At 38.0% G+C, this 21,208-nt stretch overlaps 1 protein-coding gene across 1 annotated transcript in view; it reads right to left on the bottom strand.

Annotated features, from left to right (window-relative positions):
• Positions 1 to 5,273: 5,273 nt before the first annotated feature.
• Positions 5,274 to 21,208, bottom strand: part of SLC17A6 (solute carrier family 17 member 6) — a gene marked incomplete at both ends in the record, with an annotated part of 31,512 nt that continues 15,577 nt past the window's right edge. The window contains 9 exons of the mRNA XM_079537220.1: positions 5,274 to 5,606; positions 5,966 to 6,093; positions 7,205 to 7,315; positions 7,942 to 8,074; positions 10,957 to 11,106; positions 14,605 to 14,747; positions 15,590 to 15,676; positions 15,778 to 15,865; positions 17,505 to 17,619. Of these exons, the coding sequence (XP_079393346.1) occupies positions 5,274 to 5,606; positions 5,966 to 6,093; positions 7,205 to 7,315; positions 7,942 to 8,074; positions 10,957 to 11,106; positions 14,605 to 14,747; positions 15,590 to 15,676; positions 15,778 to 15,865; positions 17,505 to 17,619 (1,288 nt within the window). The remainder of the gene's footprint in view (positions 5,607 to 5,965; positions 6,094 to 7,204; positions 7,316 to 7,941; positions 8,075 to 10,956; positions 11,107 to 14,604; positions 14,748 to 15,589; positions 15,677 to 15,777; positions 15,866 to 17,504; positions 17,620 to 21,208) is intronic.

Below are 21,208 nucleotides of genomic sequence, written 5' to 3'. Positions count from 1 at the left end.
TTGGCAGCTCTTCTATAAGTTTACCCTGAAGTTTATTTCCTGTAATTTGTGTTTAATGTTCAATACCAAATCTACCTTTGTTATTGCTTCTTTTATGGAGAAATAGAAGTATACTCTTGTGTTCTTACTTTTTTATAGACATGAGCTTGCCAGAGATTGGAGTGCTGCTCAGAAACATATTTTGTGTTGTTCTCTTATTCCTTACCCAGAGCATTTGGAAGAATGAGAGAATGCAACTTCATCTAAAGCAGAAATTGTAAGGATAATATATTTCTAGTGTTAAAATCCTTCCAAAGATGCATTTCTCAACAATCATTTTGTAACAACAAATACTGAAGATCCTTTCAAAGCACTTGACCTCAATATAACTCATGTAGGCTTCAGTAGTTGTACATGCGAACACACATAACACATTTCATTCTTTGTCTTGCTTTGTGCTACAACAGGGTGAAAGAGTGCCAAACAAATCTAGAATAATAAAATCAAACACATTAATTAGATCAGATTGGATATACGTTGATATAAAATTAAAATATCTCTAAAACTTCCAGTGCAACAAAATTATTCACGCAAATAAATGCAGACAAATTCATAAAATGAGCAAAAGCAGTTGCTGTTAAATAGTTAATCTAGACCAGCCTTCACACTCCTTCGCAGCACATCCTAAAAGGAGCAGAGCATTTTATCTTTCAGAGGCAGCAACAAAGACTGTGATGTTATCTTTTCAACATTACAGTTTTGAACTGTGACATTTATTCTGACTTCCACATTCATTCCTACGCTTAGCTTCATGCTGAAAGAGGTCTTCATTCAAATTTGCAGATATTCTTTTGTCACTACAATTCAACCTTTACCTTGAGGATTTCTTTTTCCCCACAGGAAAGTGTTTTTATGAAATTGGGTGAATTGAATTTCATGATCACATCTGAAAGCAAAGTGCATTTTAAGACAGCTTTATCTCTGCAAGAAAAAATATACATTGACAGAAGGGATCTTACCAATATGAATACAAATAATTTAATATGGAGTAATAATACTATATGAGATTGTTTGAGGACATAAAGACGAACATTTGAAGCATATTCTAGCCCCGTCTAGACTCAGATTTTCTCATGATCTCTCTAATGCCCTGTTCTTCACTTAGAAAATAATTGATTGATAAATAAAAGTGTGAGTAAAAAGTGCTTTGTTTTTATTCAGCATAGTGAGAGAATACAAGCACAGGGTATCAGGTAGGGGAACAGAAGAGAAATAGCTGACAGAACAAGACGATCAAGGGACTGTGAATCCTGATTCATAGTGGTAATTTGACTGAGAGAGTTCCAAAAGAGGAACACTGCATCATACCAGTGCAGTGCATCTGTGGAGCTAGTATTTGAACCTGAGTGCAGAGGAGATGCCTCTGGGCAGCAAGAGCACTGTTCAGAAGAGGCTGAATAGTTTAGCCATGCTCTCTATAACTAGGAAGTAGTAAGGGAGAAGCATAAGCGTATTTACTGAGAAAAAATGTAGGAGTCAAGATGAAGGGTCATGCCTCCTCAATTCTTCTTTGCCCTTAAAATAGATCCAGCTGTTACTGCTTGTCTTCACTTAAACAACCTTGGCAAGGAACCAGTTATTTTCTCCATTTTCCTTCCTTCTTTCTCAGACGTTTCTGATAATCGCTTCCTGTATATTTTTTATGTATAGGAGTCTGTGAAGAAAAAACCTTAAAATCTGGCGTGCTTCTCTCCCTTCTTTATTCCATTTTAAAGAGGAAATAAAAGAGTCAAAGCAGAAGCAGACAGCTAGAAAGAGAATGTGGAGAACCTTAAGAGTAGTTTAGCATTTGAAGTGAAGGGAAAAAGAAAATAAACAATGTGTTTTCAGAAGACAGAAGAGCCAGGTAGATAAACAGCTATGACATGAACAGTTTTCATGAAAACATTCTAAAAATACATTGCAAAACACCTTCCTCATTCCTAGAAGCAATTTATTGAGCATTCCAATTAATACTTTTCCTCTGCCTTTCTGTTCTATTAAGTAAAGCAGTTGTTGAGTTACCATGGAACAGTGCACAGCTGAACAGGGCAGAGTATAATGCCTGGATTAAAGTCTTCCCTTTCTTCTAAATAATTAAAAGGTGTCAAGCTAATGAGGAAAAAAAGATTACCTGTGCTTAATGAAAGGAAGCTATTGGAACAATTCCGTAAGATAGAGAATCTGTAAAATCAATCTGAAAATTAAGATTAATAGTTTTAATTTTCTTAAATAGTTTTCATTTTCTGAGCTGTCCTCTTGGTTTAGTAAACACAGCAGTACATTTACAGCCCCTATTTATCCCACTTGTGGATCTTCTAGAATGTTTCCGTAACAACATCACTATAGTCCATCAAGACAATGAGCAGGAACCCTGACTCAGCATCTCATGACTACTGGTGAGAAGTGTGGAGCCCATCACTGTTCTAGCTGCTCTTTGTGGCCTTTTGTTCTCTTTGATGCTTTTAGCTTCTTCTGCTGAATTCAGGAGAATTCCTGAACAGGGACTGTTTTTAGAAGAAAACGTTTTTAATGTAGAATTTTTTGAATTTCACTGATTCCTGTAAGATGAACAAAAAGTGTTATGTTTCAGTTAAGGAGTTTTGCTGCGGGAGCAAGGAAGGAAACAAATTCCAAGGGCAGCAGTCCGTGATAGCCTTTCATTTGCTGTAGAGAATGCTAATCCATACTAGCCCTTAGGCTTATACATTTTTCCCAGTTTGTGTTGTTGGCTGGCAGACTGATTCTCCTGCTCTTTCCTCCCTCACACCTGCTCCAAGAATCCTTATGGGAGGAGGAACAAGAGCCCAGTGACAGGGTCCTGTCTCACCTCACTTCTATGCTGGGGCACAGGAGAGAGCAGGTAATGCAGGACACTGGGTATCCAGCACAGCTCCTACCTGAGACTCAAATATCATCTCTGTGTTGACAGCAGAATTGATTTTGTAGCGTGTAGAAGAAAGGCTGAGCCAACTATATTATAGAGCATCTAAAAAAAATCACAAGAAACTACAGCACTCTTTTTTATATAAAAGGATAAATAGAGCATTTTATTAACACTTTTTGCAGCAACAAAAGTGACACAGTCCACATCTTTTTCATTAAACACAGCAAAAGCTATGGTCACATTTTACATCACTTTGAGGCACAAAGCAAAATATTTTTTTCTTAAGGTTAAGGTATGATTTGCATAAAAAGAAAAGAAAAAAGAAGGAAATAGGCAAGAGTGGAAGAAAGAGTGAAAGAGTGGAAGGAAGGAAGGAAGGAAGGAAGGAAGGAAGGAAGGAAGGAAGGAAGGAAGGAAGGAAGGAAGGAAGGAAGGAAGGAAGGAAGGAAGGAAGGAAGGAAGGAAGGAAGGAAGGAAGGAAGGAAGGAAGGAAGGAAGGAAGGAAGGAAGGAAGGAAGGAAGGAAGGAAGGAAGGAAGGAAGGAAGGAAGGAAGGAAGGAAGGAAGGAAGGAAGGAAGGAAGGAAGGAAGGAAGGAAGGAAGGAAGGAAGGAAGGAAGGAAGGAAGGAAGGAAGGAAGGAAGGAAGGAAGGAAGGAAGGAAGGAAGGAAGGAAGGAAGGAAGGAAGGAAGGAAGGAAGGAAGGAAGGAAGGGAGGGAGGGAGGGAGGGAGGGAGGGAGGGAGGGAGGGAGGGAGGGAGGGAGGGAGGGAGGGAGGAAAAGGAGAATAAACAATCCTCAAGTTGTATATTGCGGTAGCAGGGTTTCCAATCACTAGCACGATACAATGAACAGACCAAGAATCCAGAATGGATTATTACATACAATAATTATCATTTGATTGAATTAGGAAATGGATCATTGTTGTCATTTTAGAGTATTAAGAAGTGGTCTGGTGTTGCTAACTTCAATTTGGTTCAGTTTGGTTTAATCCCAACAACCTCAAATATATACAACAAGCTGAATGAAGGTTAATAGACTAGAAGATTATGCACTTTGTAATGCATTGCACTTATTGCTTGGTACACTAATGTTGCAGTCACTGTTGAGTTATGCTGAAAAGACAAGCATGATGCTTGTTGGCTTCTTTCAACCCAACACTAGTTATTTGCCACTTTGGTTTATTGTGAGTTTATATTCAGTGTCCATTATTAATAGGTTTAATTGAAAGACAAATACAGGTTTTTTTATTATTATTTCAGGGATTTCTAAAATAGGAACATTTTCTATAATTACAGTATTTTCAATAAACTTATATCTATGTATATAACTGTGGCACAATGTGTAAAAATATGAACGCTATTAAGGGAAGCATAAGGGTTAAATTATTCTATGTTACCTCTATTGGTTTCAAAATATTCTGAAAAACAAATACATCCTTTTTCATAGGGCTTCTCTTTGGAATTTTTTTATAAGACTATATCTTTTTCTAGTTTATAGTGTGTTACTTTTTTCTCTTTAAAGACATGGGTACAAACTTGGAATATTCCGCAAAGAAATAGTAATAAATCTTCTTTTTTGATAAAGAGATTTGACGGTCTGCATGAACAGTCAGACTTAACATTACATTTTTTTTCTATTAGTTGATAAATGCAGGGAAGAACATGACAAGGCTTATAATTTCATAAGAATCCGTGCAGAATAGAAATAAGAATTTGTGCCCAAACATTCAGTATAAAACTCCTAAATAATTCCATTATTCATCACAGAGTAGCCTGCAGCATGTAATCACAATAAACATACAATATGCCCTATATGTTCTTTTAGGCTTGATACAATTACCATTAAAGGAACTGGATCAGTCCCCTGTAAATGCCTAGGACTCAACCTTCCTCCTTTAAGAAAGTTCTTGTCTTAGACTAAACATACAATTCCTACATTGCACTGAGTAAACGCGTGTATTTAACACAATCTCTTTCAATACAGTGTAACAAATATTTAAGTGCATTTTTAATGCTAAGTAATTTTGGCTTTCTAAAAAGAGCATTAGATGTGCCAACTTGGTTGCTTAGTTGTGCTTTACTCTGTACTTATGAGTTTTATCTCTTGTATACTGTAAGAATCTAATTGCCCCTATAGTTTTGACCAGTAAACCCTTAAAACTCTAATGTTTATTGAACAAATATAACCTAATGAATGTGATGACGTCACAACTCATACAGATTGCACTTTAATGGTTTGTTTTTTTTTTACAGTAAGACCTTCCCGCTTGATATGTGTTTACGTTTATACCACATTGTATTTCTGTATGCAAACAATCACAATGAATTTAATCACAAGCACTACAAAATATACCCAATATTTAGGTTTGTTATGAATAATCTCCTTCCTTGTAGTTGTATGAGTCTTGTACTTCCTGTTGTACAAATTCCTCTTTTTTCTCCCAACCATTAGGCCAGCCACCGTTGACCTGGGTTGTAGCACCATATGACTTGGTGGTACCATAATTTACATAATTTTGAGTAATGTCCCCTGTCTCTTCAGCTAGTTCATCTTCATGAATGAAGCCACATTTCTCTTCACTTGTCTGCTCAGGGTCTGCCCAGGGTTGTTTCTCTCCTGAAGCAAATATGCCATAGAATATAACACCTCCATAATGAACTAAAGCAGCAATGAGGAAGACATACTGCCACTCTTCACGTGTCTGTAAAGAAGAAATTTGCTAAGTCAGACCAATTCATACACTTATCTAACTCTTCTGAGCTGAAAGATTTAAACTAGTGGTTGAGGCTGTGAAGGCAAAACTAAAACATTTGCATATCCCATTTCCAATTAATTACATACATCTTCCTTTGAAAATAACTATTCATTAGTATACAAAAGCATTGACATTGTGAGCAAATAGTGAGTGCCACATGCTTCAAATTTGCTGGTTCCTGGATGCTCTCTCCTAGAGCTCTCAGTTGGTAACACATATTCTGGGTAAGCTGTGTAATGAAAAGGTCTTTTTCATGGAATGAGTTATATTAAACTGGAAGATTGGAAAACTGCATTGCCACTTACCTTGTTCTTTGTCATTGCTCCCACGATTATAGGGCATACCATTCCAGACAAGGTCCCGACTCCATTAGAAATCCCCATTAATATGCTGGCATACCTTGGGGCAATGTCTAAATGGTTGACATTGAATCCTGCAATGCAAACATCAGCAAACATTTGTACCATAACCCGAGCAATACTACACTTCTGCAAAGTAGTGTAAAGTAATTCACTCGATGGTTTTACTTAGATGTATTTTGGCTACTTATTTGCATTTATTTTTCTCTAAAAGGGTAACAGTACTTAAACACTCTTAAGGTCCTCATTTTCTTTAAAAAAAAAATCATAAAACGATACCAAATATATTTTTCTTCCCCAAACTGAAGTTCTAAAATATATCCCAGTGGTAACTCTTTAGATAAACCAGAAGATATTTAGACAAACTCTGTATTTTCAGATTGTCATTGGTGAGCTTTTCACACTGTCAGTAACCTGTTGTTTCTTCTTCCAGCCTGTGCCACTTCCATTTAGTACTGCCCATGTTCTTCTTTCACATGGACTAGCAGAAGGCAGTTCCCTACTGTTTCTGAGTGGTAGAGTAAAAAGAGGCTGTCTCTAAATGATTTATAATCATGCTTACAATCTTTGATTGTTTCCTTGCATTATCAATACCTCAATCTTGTTCAAATGTCTATGGTAACTATTTAAAATATCTTGAAAGACTTGGTTCTATATAAAGTGACTGAAGTTGTTGTCCCCAGAATAAGTGCTTCTGTAAGTGAAAGCAGAAGCTAGTTCATTGGATATCAAAAGATAACAAAAAGAGAAAAGAAAGGTGTTTATAGCTGGATAGCTTTTAGAAAATAAGACACTCTCCATGTTTTATGAAAAAGCATTGAATAATACGCAGAGGAAAAAAAAGTAAAAGGTCAATATCTAAACAAAGACATATATGTAGGTGTTTGTGCATAATGTAGTTCATTTGTGCTATATGTTTAATTCTGAGAAAATCCTGTGGTGAGCATGAGCACCTCATGGGAAAAAAAAAATAATAATTTGCTGCACTGCATATGGAAAAGATTATTTCAACACCAAAAATGACGAGAAAAATAACGACATGATACTGATTGTAGTTTGTAGTGATCACAAATAATATTTGAATTCAGAGATATGATTTAAATTTTTGTCAATGAATACAAACGAAATGAAATGTTATGTCTCTTAAGATAAAATAATGCATTAATAACAGCAGTATAATCTTACCTGATATGGCAAATCCGCTAAAGCCTACAGCAAGCACTAGGAATGAAATAGCTACTCCTTTACTGTGAGAATATCCCACCACAAGAAGAAGAGTTGCTTCCATACCAAAACCTTGGGAAATTGTAAAGAAAACCAGGCATCAGATTTAGCACCCTCTCATGTGTCACAGACTTTATAGTGGTAATATTGTTCAAGAGACAGATGCAGAACATTACCCTGGAATGGAATAGAATCAGGCATTTCTTTCCTCCCTAAAAAGCTTGTATCTGATAATCTATATTTTATTGTTTATTGTTGCTTCCTGCCACCTTCAAACTCAAAATAAAAACTGTAATTAGGCTGGAACTAATGGGAGTATACCCTCAGCCTGTGATGAACTTTAAAGCTCTCATCACTGCCATGATTCATTTCTGTAAGTTTAGACTCTGAGAGATGAGGTCTGGAATCTGGGCTCTCTTAGTACAGAGGGCTCAGATACATGAGTATGTCAAAAGAGCTCACCTGCTCCTGTAGTAATCGAAATGCTTTTAGAACTATCGAACATGTCTTTTGAAATTGGATGTAGGAACAGATGTGTTTATATTAATTTATTAACAACATCTACAACACACACAAAAAAAACAACCCTGAAGTATTAGTCGTATATATGTAAAACCATGCAAATTTAAAGTATGCAGTACACTGTGTGCCTATTAAGTCTGTACAAGAAACTTTTCTAATGAGGTGGGAAGCCTTACCTCCGCAGTTCATTATCTTTCTCACAGTGGTGGTGGAAAGAATTTGTTTGCTTCTTAAGAAGTCGGCAATTTGTCCCCCAATAGGAACAATAATTGTCATCACTAGATGTGGCACAGCAGATAAGATACCCACCTAAAATAATGATGAGAAATAACAGAGCCTAAATGGCAAGAAAACTGTCATTTTTCACTTTCAGAACCATTCAGACATTGTTTCTCTTTGATTTCAGACGTTTTAAAACTAAGAATTGTTGTTGCATTTCCCAAAGAGCAGACAGATTTTTAAGGACATCCAATGCCTCGACACTTCACATTTATAAACTGTTCTCATTGTTTAGATTTAAACCAGAAGCTTTTTTTCCCTGACTTTATAGCCTTTCCTTTTCAGAAAATTAATGATCTAATATGTCTAACCGAATTGCTGCATTTCTGTTGGCAGTGGGCTTGGCACAGCATCACCCAGCAAAGCTAACATGTCCAGATGTGTGAGGTCTGCAAAAAGATTCCCTGTGGATCACCCTCGTACATACATTTTCCTTTGATTTCTCAGTAAAGATACACTGCAAGTGGCATCTGGACACAGGACCCCTCTGAGAAAATCTGCTTATAGTGAAAGATAACATACTAAATATCTGTTGGTGATACACAAAATGCTCTGCGTATTAGCAAACTGATTTTGTGATGACTGTCCCAAACTGTAATATATTTGTAGATTGTTCCTTCAAAGCAGTAGCAGGTATCTGTGAGCGTGGCTCCAGCTGCCACCCGCTATCTCCTGTAACTGCCTTGCAGATGGCTTCCTTCTGGATGTGTGACATTTTGTTCTGTGAATTCTGATTATTGTCTATATCTCAAAGTGTGTGCAAGGCCAAGGCTTTTGCAAATTTCCTTTCTAAATAGTATATCAGCCTGTCCTGATGGCTGAAGTGAATTACATGAGTGTGCAGAGCAGATGCATTCCATGGGAATGGAAAGAAGTTTTCTCTGTGCTTTCACTGAACTTGTAGCTCCCAATTAGCTATTAACTATGAGTAAGTCCTGGTATTGCAATGACTACTGTGGGGTGTTCCTGAATAAGTGATAACTATTCCTTTACAAGCATCTGTCTACAGCAGATGAAGTGATAAACACTATGTTTTCTGCCATTGGTTACAAAGCTCCACATTTCTTTGAACACACTCTAAGAAAAAATCTTCTAGAATAAAATGACCAGATTAATTCTATACGATGTGACTGTTCTTATTGCATCCATGGCAGAAAATGTTTCAGCTGTAGCAAAGCTCTTTAAAATAACTCCAGCTACATTTAAAATTCCACTGTATACAATTCTGAGGAGTCAGTAGGCTGGCCTGAAGTCTCAAGTACCCAAACTAACGGATGTTTTGCTTTATCTATTAACATGCTACACAACACATAATGATTTGGGACTGAAATTCCAAATATTTTATTTTCCATCCTTATCTATTAACATGCTACACAACACATAATGATTTGGGACTGAAATTCCAAATATTTTATTTTCCATCCTGATGGAACTATCATGAATCATTTACACTTTCACTTTGATCTTTGCATGTAGTACAATATATAGAAAATGGTCTCTGAAGTGACATGCCAGTTCAGTCCTGTTCCAGTCTTTGAACATTGGGATATTATCAATCTGATCCTCTTTTTACAGGTGGCCTTTTTTTTGTTGTTGTTGTTGTTTTTTGTTGTTTTTTTTTTAATGTTATAGCAGGCTCACAGGGTTAGCTCAGAAGGCCTAATTTTTTGAGAAATTAATTTTGATTTTGAAGCCCATCTTTAATTTCAGGCTAGCTTTACATAATTTTGACAATACCCCATATTACTGCAACACTTTGGTACCTCCTCAGTACACAGTAATTACTGCTTGTAATGAAAATGCTAAGTCATGGCTTGATGCAGTGATTGAGCACCTGGTAGGAGGCAGGTCAGCTGCATGCAATGCACCTGAGTGAGCAGAACGGCTGGAGCCAGGATCCACTCCTTCCCAGACCTCATTTAAGAGTTGGCAATGTAGCTGAGGGTGTCTTGCTGGAGTTCCCTGTCTACCTGAGGCTTCTTTCCCTTATTTCTGTGTTTATGGCTGTTGCATTTGAACAAATCCTCACTGCGGCCTAGGACCTTGTTTGTCTGCTGTCATTGCTGTGCTCTCCATCTTGTTTAGTGTGGTTCAGTACCACCTAGAATATCAAAAGGATGTGAATACTTGAAATATACAAGTCCTTATTGCTTTCAGAAGAGGGAAATCTATATTGGTAAAAAGCTTACTATATTTTCCTGAGGCTTGTTTGATTGTGCCCCATTTAAGAGGCTGACTGAAAATTCATGAGCTAAGTGGAATGTTGGGTCAACCCTAAGGTATCATGTTTTCCTGTCAACTGTTTCTCTTCCTAAGTAGAAGAAAGGATGCTGCTCTCCCCACACTAAAAGGAGGTGTAAGACGGTGATAGGTTGGCAGGGACCTCAAGTCCTAATGCCCTGATAAAACAGGTTCCCTATAGCAGGTCATACATGTAGGTGTCCAGAGAGGTTTTGAGTATCTTCACAGAAGGTGAAGAAGGCAGAATGCAGAAGTTCTTGGGTATATCAGGGTGAACTTCCTATGTTCCAGTTCTTGGATGTTGCTCTTTGTGCTATCACTATATATCTCTGAAAATATTCTGGTCTTGTCTAACTGCCTCTCAAACTTTCAATGTTAATAAACATTGATCAGATTCCCTCTCAGTCTTCTCTTTTCTAGGGTGAACAGACCCAGGTCTGTCAGCTTTTTGTCCTGTGGGATATGCTCCAGACCCTTTGACATTGCTATTATTTCACACATAGGTGCTGGTAAATGGCCTAGTAGCCATGAAGGATAAGATCTGAAACCTACAAAGAACAACCACATGAAAATGCAGAACATCAGGGTTTGTTTTTTTCTACCTATAAATACTACAAATGTGACTGATTCTTGCTTAGTGAAGATGAAAGGTTCAGCTTGTTCTTACATACCTTGCTTATTTCAAATCCAAATACTTCCTCAAAGTAAGCAGGCTGACTAATAAGTAACAAGTAGAAAGTCCAGCTTCTACAGAAGTTTGCAACAATTATTGCATAGACTGGCATAGATGTAAAAAACTTTCTCCATGGAGTTTTGTATTTCTGAAACATAAGAAGGGGATACAGTCAATATTTTGATCAATAGTGAATATCTATCTCCCTTTTCTATTCCTACTTTTTACCTATTTTCTAGTAAGTTAATATATACACAATTCTATGTACTGGAATTCCAGTGACTTTAATTGTCCTAAAGTACATGCATCCACAATTGGATGCATTTTAAAACCACTTTAAATTTAATATAAAGACATAAATAAAAATTACACAGTACACAAGTGGGGAAACTCAGTGATCCTGATCTGTACCACAAAGTTCAGTTACAGATGCTGTTAGTTCTATAATGTAAACATGAATACACAATGCCCAAAACTACATTTCCTTTAAAGAAATCTGTATCTAAGGTGTTACTTTCACAAGTACAAGTGTGCAAGTACATGTTTTTGTTTTTTTTATCCACATTTTAATCACACATTTTAATATGTAGAACTTGATCTCCAAAATTTGACTTTAGTTTCAACCAAGTCTCAACTATGAAGCTGTTTGGTCGATATATTTTGCTTTGTTTTATGACTCTTTTTAAATGAATTGTTTAATGAAAAAAGATGACAGATGGGCAGAACTACAGTCCTGCTGAGTGGCAACACCTCTCTGTGAGCTCAGGGTTTGTTCCATCTGTGTTGATTCAAGTGCAGGATCCAGATCCCAGTGAGTGTCTGAAAATTGCCTGAATATTGAGTTTTTTTCAAAAAGAAGTCCAACCCACTGGATAGAGTCATAGAATGGCCTGGGTTGAAAAGGACCACAATGATTATTGAGTTTCAACCCCCCTGCTACATGCAGGGTCGCCAACCAGCAGACCAGGCTGCCCAGAGCCACATCCAGCCTGGCCTTGAATGCCTCCAGGGATGGGGCATCCACAGCCTCCTTGGGCAACCTGTTCCAGTACTTCATCACCCCGTGTGTGAAAAACTTCCTCCTAATATCTAACCCAAACCTCCATATCTCAGTTTAAGACCATTCTCCCTTGACTTATCACTATCCACCATCATAAACAGCCATTCCCTCTTCCTGTTTATATGCTCTCTTCAAGTACTGGACGTCTGCAATGAGGTCTCCCCAGATCCTTCTCTTCTCCAAGCTAACCAAGCCCAGTTCCCTCAACCTTTCCTCATAGGAGAGCTCCAGCCCTCTGATCATCTCAGTGCCCTCCTTTGGACATGCTCCAAGAGCTCCAAGTCCTTCCTGTACTGGGGGCCCCAGCCCTGGGCACAGTGCTGCAGATGGGGCCTCACAAGAGCTGAGCAGAGGGGGATGATCACCTCCCTCTCCCTGCTGGCCACCCCTTTTCTAATGCAGCCCAGAACACAGTTGGCCTTCCGGGATGCAGGCACACACTTCTGGCTCATGTCCAGCTTCTCATCCACCAGGACCCACAAGTCCTTCTCTGCAGGGCTGCTCTCATGGGGTTCTTTGCCCAGTTTGTATAAACACCTGGGATTTCCCTGACCCAAGTGCAGCACCCTGCACTTGGCCTTCTTGAACCGTATCAGGTTTTCATGGCCCCACTTCTCCAGCCCGTCCAGGTCCCTCTGGATGGCTTCCCTTCCTTCCAGTGTATCGGCCGCACCGCTCAGCTCGGTGCCATCTGCAGACTTGCTGAGGGTGCACTCGATGCCCTCGTCTGTGTCGTCGATGAAGATGCTGAAGAGCACCGGTCCCACGACCGACCCCTGAGGGACACCGCTTGTGACTGGCCTCCACCCTGACACAGAACCATTGATCACAACCCTTTGCCTGTGTCCGGCCAGCCAATTCCTAATCCATCCAACAGTCCATCCTTCAAATCCACACCTCTCCGGTTTAGGGAGAAGGATGTGGTGAGGGACCATGTCAAAGGCCTTGCAGAAATCCAGGTAGATGACATCCATCACCCCTTCCCCATCCACCCAAGCTGTCACTCCATCATAGAAGGCCACTAGATTGCTCAGGCACGATCTGCCCTTGGTGAAGCCATACTGGCTGTCTCGAATCACCTCTTTATCTTGTAACAAAGCTTCTAGGAGGATCTGCTCCATGATCTTCCCAAGCACAGAGGTGAGGTTCACCAGCCTGTAGTTCCCTGAGTCTTTCTTTCTCCCTTTCTTAAACATAGGAGTAATATTTGCCTTTTTCCACTCACTGGGGACCTCACCAGCCATTTTTCAAGTATGATGGAGAGCATCTTGGCAACCACATCAGCCATCTCTTTCATAACCCCAGGATGGATATTATCCAGCCCCATGCACTTATATACATTCAATTGCATGAGAAGGACTTGGATTTATTCCACTATGGGACAGAAACCACTCTCCACAGTGTCACCTAGAGGCTCATGGTCCTGGTAGACATGGGAAACCTGACCACCTGTGAAGACTGATGCAAAGCACTCATTGAGTACCTCAGCTTCTTCTATGTCTGAGGAAGCCAGCTCCCCATTATCTTTCATCAGAGGGGGAACACTCTCCTTGGCCTGTCTCTTTCTGCCTATGTACCTTTTGAACCCCTTCTTGTTGTCTTTCACATCCCTCGCCAAGTTCAGCTCCATCTGTGCCTTAGCTTTCCTAATCCTATCTCTATACATTTGGACAACAGCCCTGAATTCCTCCCAAGATACACAACCCCGCTTCCACTTTCTGTATATTTCCTTCTTTTCCCTCAGTTTAAGCTGCAGGTCCTTACACAGCCACGATGGTTGCCTGCTTTCCCTGCTTGACTTTTTCTGGGGAATGGAGAGCCATTGCGCTCTCAGAAGGGTGTCCTTCAAGAGCTGCTGGTTCTTTACATATGCCATTTGTATTCTTATCAAATTATACTTAAGAACATCTTGAGAACATTTTCATATGTAAACTATACATTAAAAAAATATTGCCAGTATTTCTAATTCCCTGTTCAATCTAGATTAAAGTTTTTTTTGCTTAGAGGAAATTCCTGAGGCTTGATAGCATGTCTCCAGCAGTTGCCTCTGTAATGGGGGATGTTCTTATGAATCTACTAGAATGTTCTATTTCATCTGGCAGTCTTTCCTTAAAAGCAAATACAGAGTAGACAGGATTTGCTATTTCTGATGTCTTGAGTTCCTTAAGGTGGTGCTATTCCTCTAGTTTACTTTTATGAAGATGAACACAATTCAGAAGGGATAAATTATGAACCACTTGAACTCAAGGTAGCATGAAAGGCTCAGTAAGTTTTCAATTCCAAATGCAATTCCAGCTTTAGCTCTAGCTCTTTTTAAAAATGTATTTTACATTAGTAGAGAAAGACCAGACATGAATTCCATGACTGATCCTCTCGCACCTCTGTTCTTTTCATGCAGAAGCACTATTCACCAAGAAACCCTTCAGCAGATTTCAGATCATCCCCCATCCCCCCCAGAAAAGTTCAATTGTTGTCTGTCTTAAAATATCCAACATACTGCTATTTTTATGTTGATTCATTTTGGTTTTATTTGTTTGGTTTTTATTGTTCCTATCTCATAGGACATAAGTGTATGAATATTCTTACTTCCATTGCACCTAGTAGGTTGGCACTCTCTCCAATGCTTTCTTCTATGTATCGCCTTTCTTCGTCTGTGATTGTAGGATGCTTTGCAGGACTCTCATACGAAACCAAAAGCCAAAACATGTACCAGACTATACCAAAGCTCCCTTTGGAATGGAGAAAAAGGCTTTCAAAAGAAATGCACAGTAAAGTAGCAAAAAAAGAAAATATGTGGATAATTGTAACGAATTTAAATTGCAAATGTTGTTACTACTTCTCTACCAAATCATTCTAAGAGCCAAATCCTGTAAAAAACAATTCTGTAAGATGTGTGCAGAGCCTTGAAGACTTCTGTTTCATTTACAGAGTGACTTCACTCTACGTGAATATCATTTATATTCTAACATTAACTTGTACTATGCAATGATACAACTCCCCTTTTATGTTACATGTAAATGATGGTCCGTTCTGCTTTAAGCCACTATTGTTTGATTACTACACTACATCTTTTTTTTTTTTTTTTCTTTTTTTTTTTTTAATCTTCAAAGGACAAGATTGTGGCACTGTTTTCAACATAGTCACATACCCCCTGAGTAGTTTAATAATTTTCTGTGATATTTCCCCTTAATTCACATCAATTTTTTGATTGAACACCCTTGGGCCATTTTTTTTTTTTTACTATCAGTGTAATTTAAGGTAGCAGAACTACTGTGGGTAGAGGGGTGTACTCTTAAGTTACAGTTCTGTAAGAGTGATGTTACCTCTGAGAATATGGGTTTCTATAGATTTCCATAGCAGGCTGCACTACTACTAGAAGTGATGGTTTTTCCAGTCTTGTTTGATAATGTTGCTCTCCTTTAAATTCAGTTCATTTTCTTTTTCTCAAAACTGCATTTTTAGATTATGGAGACATTCCTGTTTTGGAGGGGCCTCTTCATGGTTACTTTTACATCTCTACATGGGGTAGAGTAAGGTCATGCAATACTGGAGTGAGATGAGAAGTGCATACCATACACATAGAACACCGAAGACCACCCCGTATATTGCACTAGAATCCCAGCTAAAGGCATTGCAATAACAGCTCCTGCATAGGAACCTACAAAACAAGATATATATGGATGAAAAAGTGAGGAAATTAAGTCTCAAAGTACTCCCAGGTTACAAATGAAAGAGAGACAAAAATGGAAAGTTACTTACCACAAAAGGAAGTGGTTGCTAACCTACTTCTTTCTAATGGGGGGGCCCACTTGCTCCAAATCCCATGGCAGGCAGGGTAGGTGACCCCCTGGGAAATGGGCATGCCACAAGTTAGATGATGCTGATCAATCAAGCAGTTCATTTTTCTTTTTTGTGTGAATATTTGTTTTAACACTGCTACAAACAAGGTGCTGAGAATGCTTTACATTCCTACAGCAAAGTCTGAGCACAGGCACAGGAAAACTTCAGTTTCTATTAAAGCTACAGTGGGTTTTGTTCATCTCTCCTGATCCATCTCAGAGGGCTAACGGTGTAGATATAAAACATAAATATTCTTTTTTACTCTGCCTCCCAGTTCCCAGGACAGAATGGTGAAGAAAAAGAGAATATAAATGCACAAGTATCAGAATCAAAGGAGGGACAAAGGATGGCCTTCCAACATTCCAAATACAGTTTAGCAAATAGAGTTTTCTTTTCCATTGCTCTAAAACAATCAAATAAGATCAACAAGAGTTAAAAAATATAATGTCAGAAGTAATTCACTATCTTCTAATGAACCTTTTTGAGCTCTTAAAGAATTGTGTGGTGTTTTTTGTTTGATTTAAAAGGAGTTATCTTTTATGTCTTTCTTCAAAACCACCCTTTAACTCACAATAGGAAAACTGCAAGGAAATCACTGCATCTTACAGGGTTGAAATTTTAGAAAATGTAATATGAAATATGCTGTGCTTTTTCCCAGAATTCATGCTTGAGAACTACTGTGGTACTATTCTCTGAATAGTTATATACAGCCACTTTTCTCTTTTTTTGTATTTATTTGGTATTTTATTCCCTCTGGAAAAGTAGGAAAATGTTGAGTTTATCACTCTCATGTTACTAAAAGCTCTTCAAATGCTTTCTTTCATTTTCAAAGATTTTATAACCAATTTAATGTGCACTTCAGTTTTTGTTACTTAAGATCACATCTTTTTAAGACTGCCATGATGTATTGTAATCCTTCCTCAAACAGTACTGCATGAGCACCTTAGATTTACCATTCCTTTCAGCAGTATCACAGTAATTAATGATGAATAATTGCATCTGTTTTTCTCCTCAGTGGTCAAGCACAACTATGTCCAAGCAAAGTACTTTTCAGGATTTCAATATTTATACACTTATAGTTCAAGAACTTAAGTGCAAGCCTTCTAACTTCCAGGCATATTCTGTACCTCCTTTTTGAGTCTTAATAAACAATAAAGTGCATAAAATAAAGTGAGCTTGCACAGCCCGTGGGGAGAAAGAAGCAGGAATCTCATGCCTAAAGTCTGAAGTAAATTTAGAGGACAAGCTCATTCTTTTCCCCTCTTCAATCACTGTAGAACTCAAATTGATTTCATCAAGAATCTGATCAGAGAAGCTATAAGAGGTCAGAGTCTATGTGAGAATCTTCATTCATTATTACAGATTTAGTTTGCTGGACAGCAAATAACTACTGAGTATAACAGCAGTGCAAGGCCTGTGCAGAACAGGATTTCAGTAAAACTTCAATGTTAGTTCTTGCTGGCTTCTCAGCAAGGGTAAGCTTTTGTAATTTTATAGGTATAGGAAAATCAAATTGCTGTAATTGTAAAAATTGTAACACTGTACTAAAAAATCAGGAGTAAATTGGAAACTTTTTTCCTCATCAAATGAGATGATTGCTGTTTAAATGCTAATAATCATTTGCCGGTAATTTTATTTTTCCATACCTCTACAAGGCCCTGCAGGATCCTGACAAAGATGACACACCCGTAATGCACCCTGGCTGCAGATGGTATCAACATGTTGAGGGAGGATGTCAGCAGTATGGCAGCACCAAATACTCTGCAAGGGTGGAAAAAAAAAAAAAGTAAATGAAGTAACTTCTGTAATGTTGACTTAAAAAAGACTTATTTCACAGATGTTCACATACCAACACAAATAAGTTTAAATGTATGAAATTTACATAGGGAATATGCTAACTGCTGGGCAGGATAAGCATCTACTTTCATTTAGTCTTATAGTCCGTGTGATAGCACTCAGACCAAGCACAGACATGCAGATATCTATTTTGCCTAGTGTCTTGAGTAAATACATCTTGTGTAATCATACCTGTATCTTACTCTTTATACTGCTCCACTCTTCCCTAATTTTTACTTTTCTTTCAACCAAACCTAATTCAATTCTCTAATATCTGGAGAAATTAGAACTCCAAATGTTTTGTTAAAACAGGTAGCTGGGCATTAGAGAAACTCTCATAGGTGCTTTGATCATAAGAAAGTGGCAGCACGTGTTCACTAATTCTAAAGTAGAATCCCCTCTTATAAATGCCAAAGCAGCAGGAAGAATTTCAAACAGAGATGTAATGTTCTTAAACACAGGAGCATTTTCCATGGGGAATGAATTATCCTTTCTGTTGTTTTTTTCTAGGGGCCACTTACTCATAGATTTTGACTTTGACAGCTTCCCAGCAATTCTGTTGTTTAAAGTACATTAAGAAGTACAAGCATGAAATGAACTATCATTTTAAAAAAAATCCACTTTAAACTGTCCATTTTCTTTGTACAAAGTCATGTAGTGCTAAGAAAAATCCTGAGTATGTGTTAACACTGTGGTATCTGATGTGGAACTGATTTGACAGAGCCCTCATCTGTTTAAAACTACAGCCTGATGCAAACACTTAAATAGCAAGCTGAATATATTCCATGTATAAAAGTTTGACAAGTAAGAAATGGCAGCCATACAGAGAAACACTGCTTGGCACTTAAAGGAAGCTTCATTAAACAGCTTCAAACCTGATCTCACTGTGTTCCCTGCACTCTGTATCTGATGGCAGACACGACTTAGCTCTGTGTGCAGCTTCCTCCTGCCTTCATCTGGCAGCATGAGCAGTGCATTTGCTGGGCCTGACTGGTGTATGTGTTTGTGTCAGCAGGTTTGGCCTGACTTTGGTCATTATTCTTAATTTTTGTCTGTTAGTTGTTCTTTTGTAGCTTTGTGTCAGTGCGTAGCCTTGCTAGAGCTAGTATTAATCAGCACAACCCTTTTAAAGTCACTGTTCCTAGCAAAATCATGTTAATATAGAACGTGAATTGTTCTCTTTATAAGGATGAGATCTTCAAAATTGTTATGTAACTGTTTATTCAAGGAAATTTAGTATAGTTTTTCACTTCTGTATCTGGAATCTGCTTCTGTTTGCCACAGTTGAAAGCCGTGTTTCCTAGAATTTCTTTGTTCTCATGTTCACTAAAAAGTAGCTGTTTCCTTGAATCTGTTCCTTCCAGAAAATAAAGTAAAATGCAATTCAGAGAATGATCTGAGTCATATATCTTCCAAACAAAAAATCTTGCCTGTATTTAACACATAAGTACTAGTGAACATTCAGTTACACTGAGGATCAGATAATAGAAGAACTCAACAATGTTTCTTGAGCATCAGCTCTCTCTCAGAGCCATGCTTTATCAAAATCTTTCTCAAAAACAGATCTGTAATTTTTCTTCCAAATAGCTATGGAATTGAGGTTAGCATAAATAAGAGTTAAATTTATGATTCTTGTCAGAAATGTCTCTCTAATTTGCATTCGAGAAAAAAATTAGAAACTACAATTTTAGTGCGTCTGTTGTAGAGAGCCCATTTCCTCTGTAACTCCCAGTCAATGGCAGATGCATCTTTCATTTGGTTTGCATTTCTTTGCATTTCTCAGTGCACACTCATAAATAATATTATTTTTTTGCCTTCTTACGTTTATTCCCCCCTCTCCCCCATTATAACTGAATCCTTTTTCCTAATGAAGTATTGTGATATGCTTCTGCTTTTTTTGATACAGATTTCCTGTATATTGTTTTAAATATCTCAGCTAACTATTTTTATAATGATTTCTGGCAAATAAGAATGCATTTCTAAGGAATTTTACTCTCCCACGCACCAAGCCCCTGAATTGTATTATTTCAGTTCTTACCATTTTGTTGCCTTTATTAAGCTACTGATTATATGACTTGTTTACATTTTCTCCTCATCCTAACTACTCATTCATCTGCATAAATCTGATAAAAAAGGTCAGACAGATTACGAATATGTTAAGACATGTTTTTCTGTAGGATCCCCGTGTTTCCATAACAAACAGACCCATAGTGTTCATAATTGTACTTACTGCGATTGAAAATGATTACGTTTATTTCTGAACAAACATGATTCTCTTTGAAATGAGACCAGCATGCAAAGGGACAAATATTCCTTCCTATCCAACACTGCACCGTTCTTTTTATACGTGTATGTGTCTGTCCTCTTAATATTCTGGTATTATCTTGAACAGATCAACATGACTCTCAGTGGATACAGTCTTAAGCTACCATGCCTTCCCACGCATTCCTTTGGCCATGGCTTCTGCAGCAACATGGACTTGTGCTGAAGGCTTTATATGTCAGGTGCAAATATGCCAACATTTCTTAAAGAGGAAGCCAGATCCTGCTGTATTGTACTGAGACCAGCTGAGGAATTGCAAGTAGCTGTGCTGTTGAATTTTCGTTCAGAGGTGTCCATAAGCATTTGTTTCATGCTGGGCATGCTCTAAAAAACACAAAACATATCTAAATTCCATGGTATAAATTAAGAGCTTTAGTAGATTTAAGGTAAAATCTGGGAAAAACTGCAGCAAGCCACAGAGATGGAGCAGGCCAATGACAATGCCATTATTCTCTGCCTTGGCATTAGGAGGGAACTAAACTGTTGTGATAACCCTTCAGCAGCCCCTGGATAGGAGGAAAAATTTCTTTCTGACCCCAAAACAGCAAGTGGTTTAAATATATAGAAGAATTTATCCATACACAAAGGACAAATTAATAAACATGGTAGTAGTATGTCAGGGAGGAGGTAAAAATGTAAATCCTAGCCCACAAAAGTGACTAGAATCTTTGAAAGAAAGAATTATGCTTTGCTTATCTATTTCCATTTCTAGACTCAGTAGATTCAGTCCCAAAAGACAGGATCTAACATTGAACCTCAGTGTTTTACTGACAAAAGCATTATACAGAGGTTGTGAGCTGGGACTTGGTCCTTCTGTAATACAAGTAGGAATAACAGCAAAATCATATTTGACTGAGAGACATTCAGGATGGGAACAGAGGAAGGAAATGACTCTGACAAGTCAGGAGAAATACTTAGAATGGAATGAAGTTGTGGGAAGAATTAATCTTTTTGATTTTCAAGCCAGTTGGCTCATTTTCCTCTTTGGGGAAAAACTAAAGAGAAAGAAATGCACTTATTTTCACCTCTGGATTTCTAATCTCTATGAAGTCTCACTATTCACATCTGCTTTTTTCATGCAATCCATATTACATGAGCATTCTGCATGGAAGCGCATTATAGATTTGGTTACTTGGTTGAAAGAAGTGTCAGCTTATAAACTGAACTGAGAGCAGTGGGAATACAGATGCTT

The sequence above is a fragment of the Tetrao urogallus genome (assembly GCF_951394365.1).
Source record: "Tetrao urogallus genome assembly, chromosome: 6".
NCBI classification, from domain to species: Eukaryota; Metazoa; Chordata; class Aves; order Galliformes; family Phasianidae; genus Tetrao; species Tetrao urogallus.
The sequence above is the reverse complement of the archived record's forward strand: the minus strand, read 5'-3'. Positions and strand labels throughout refer to the sequence as shown.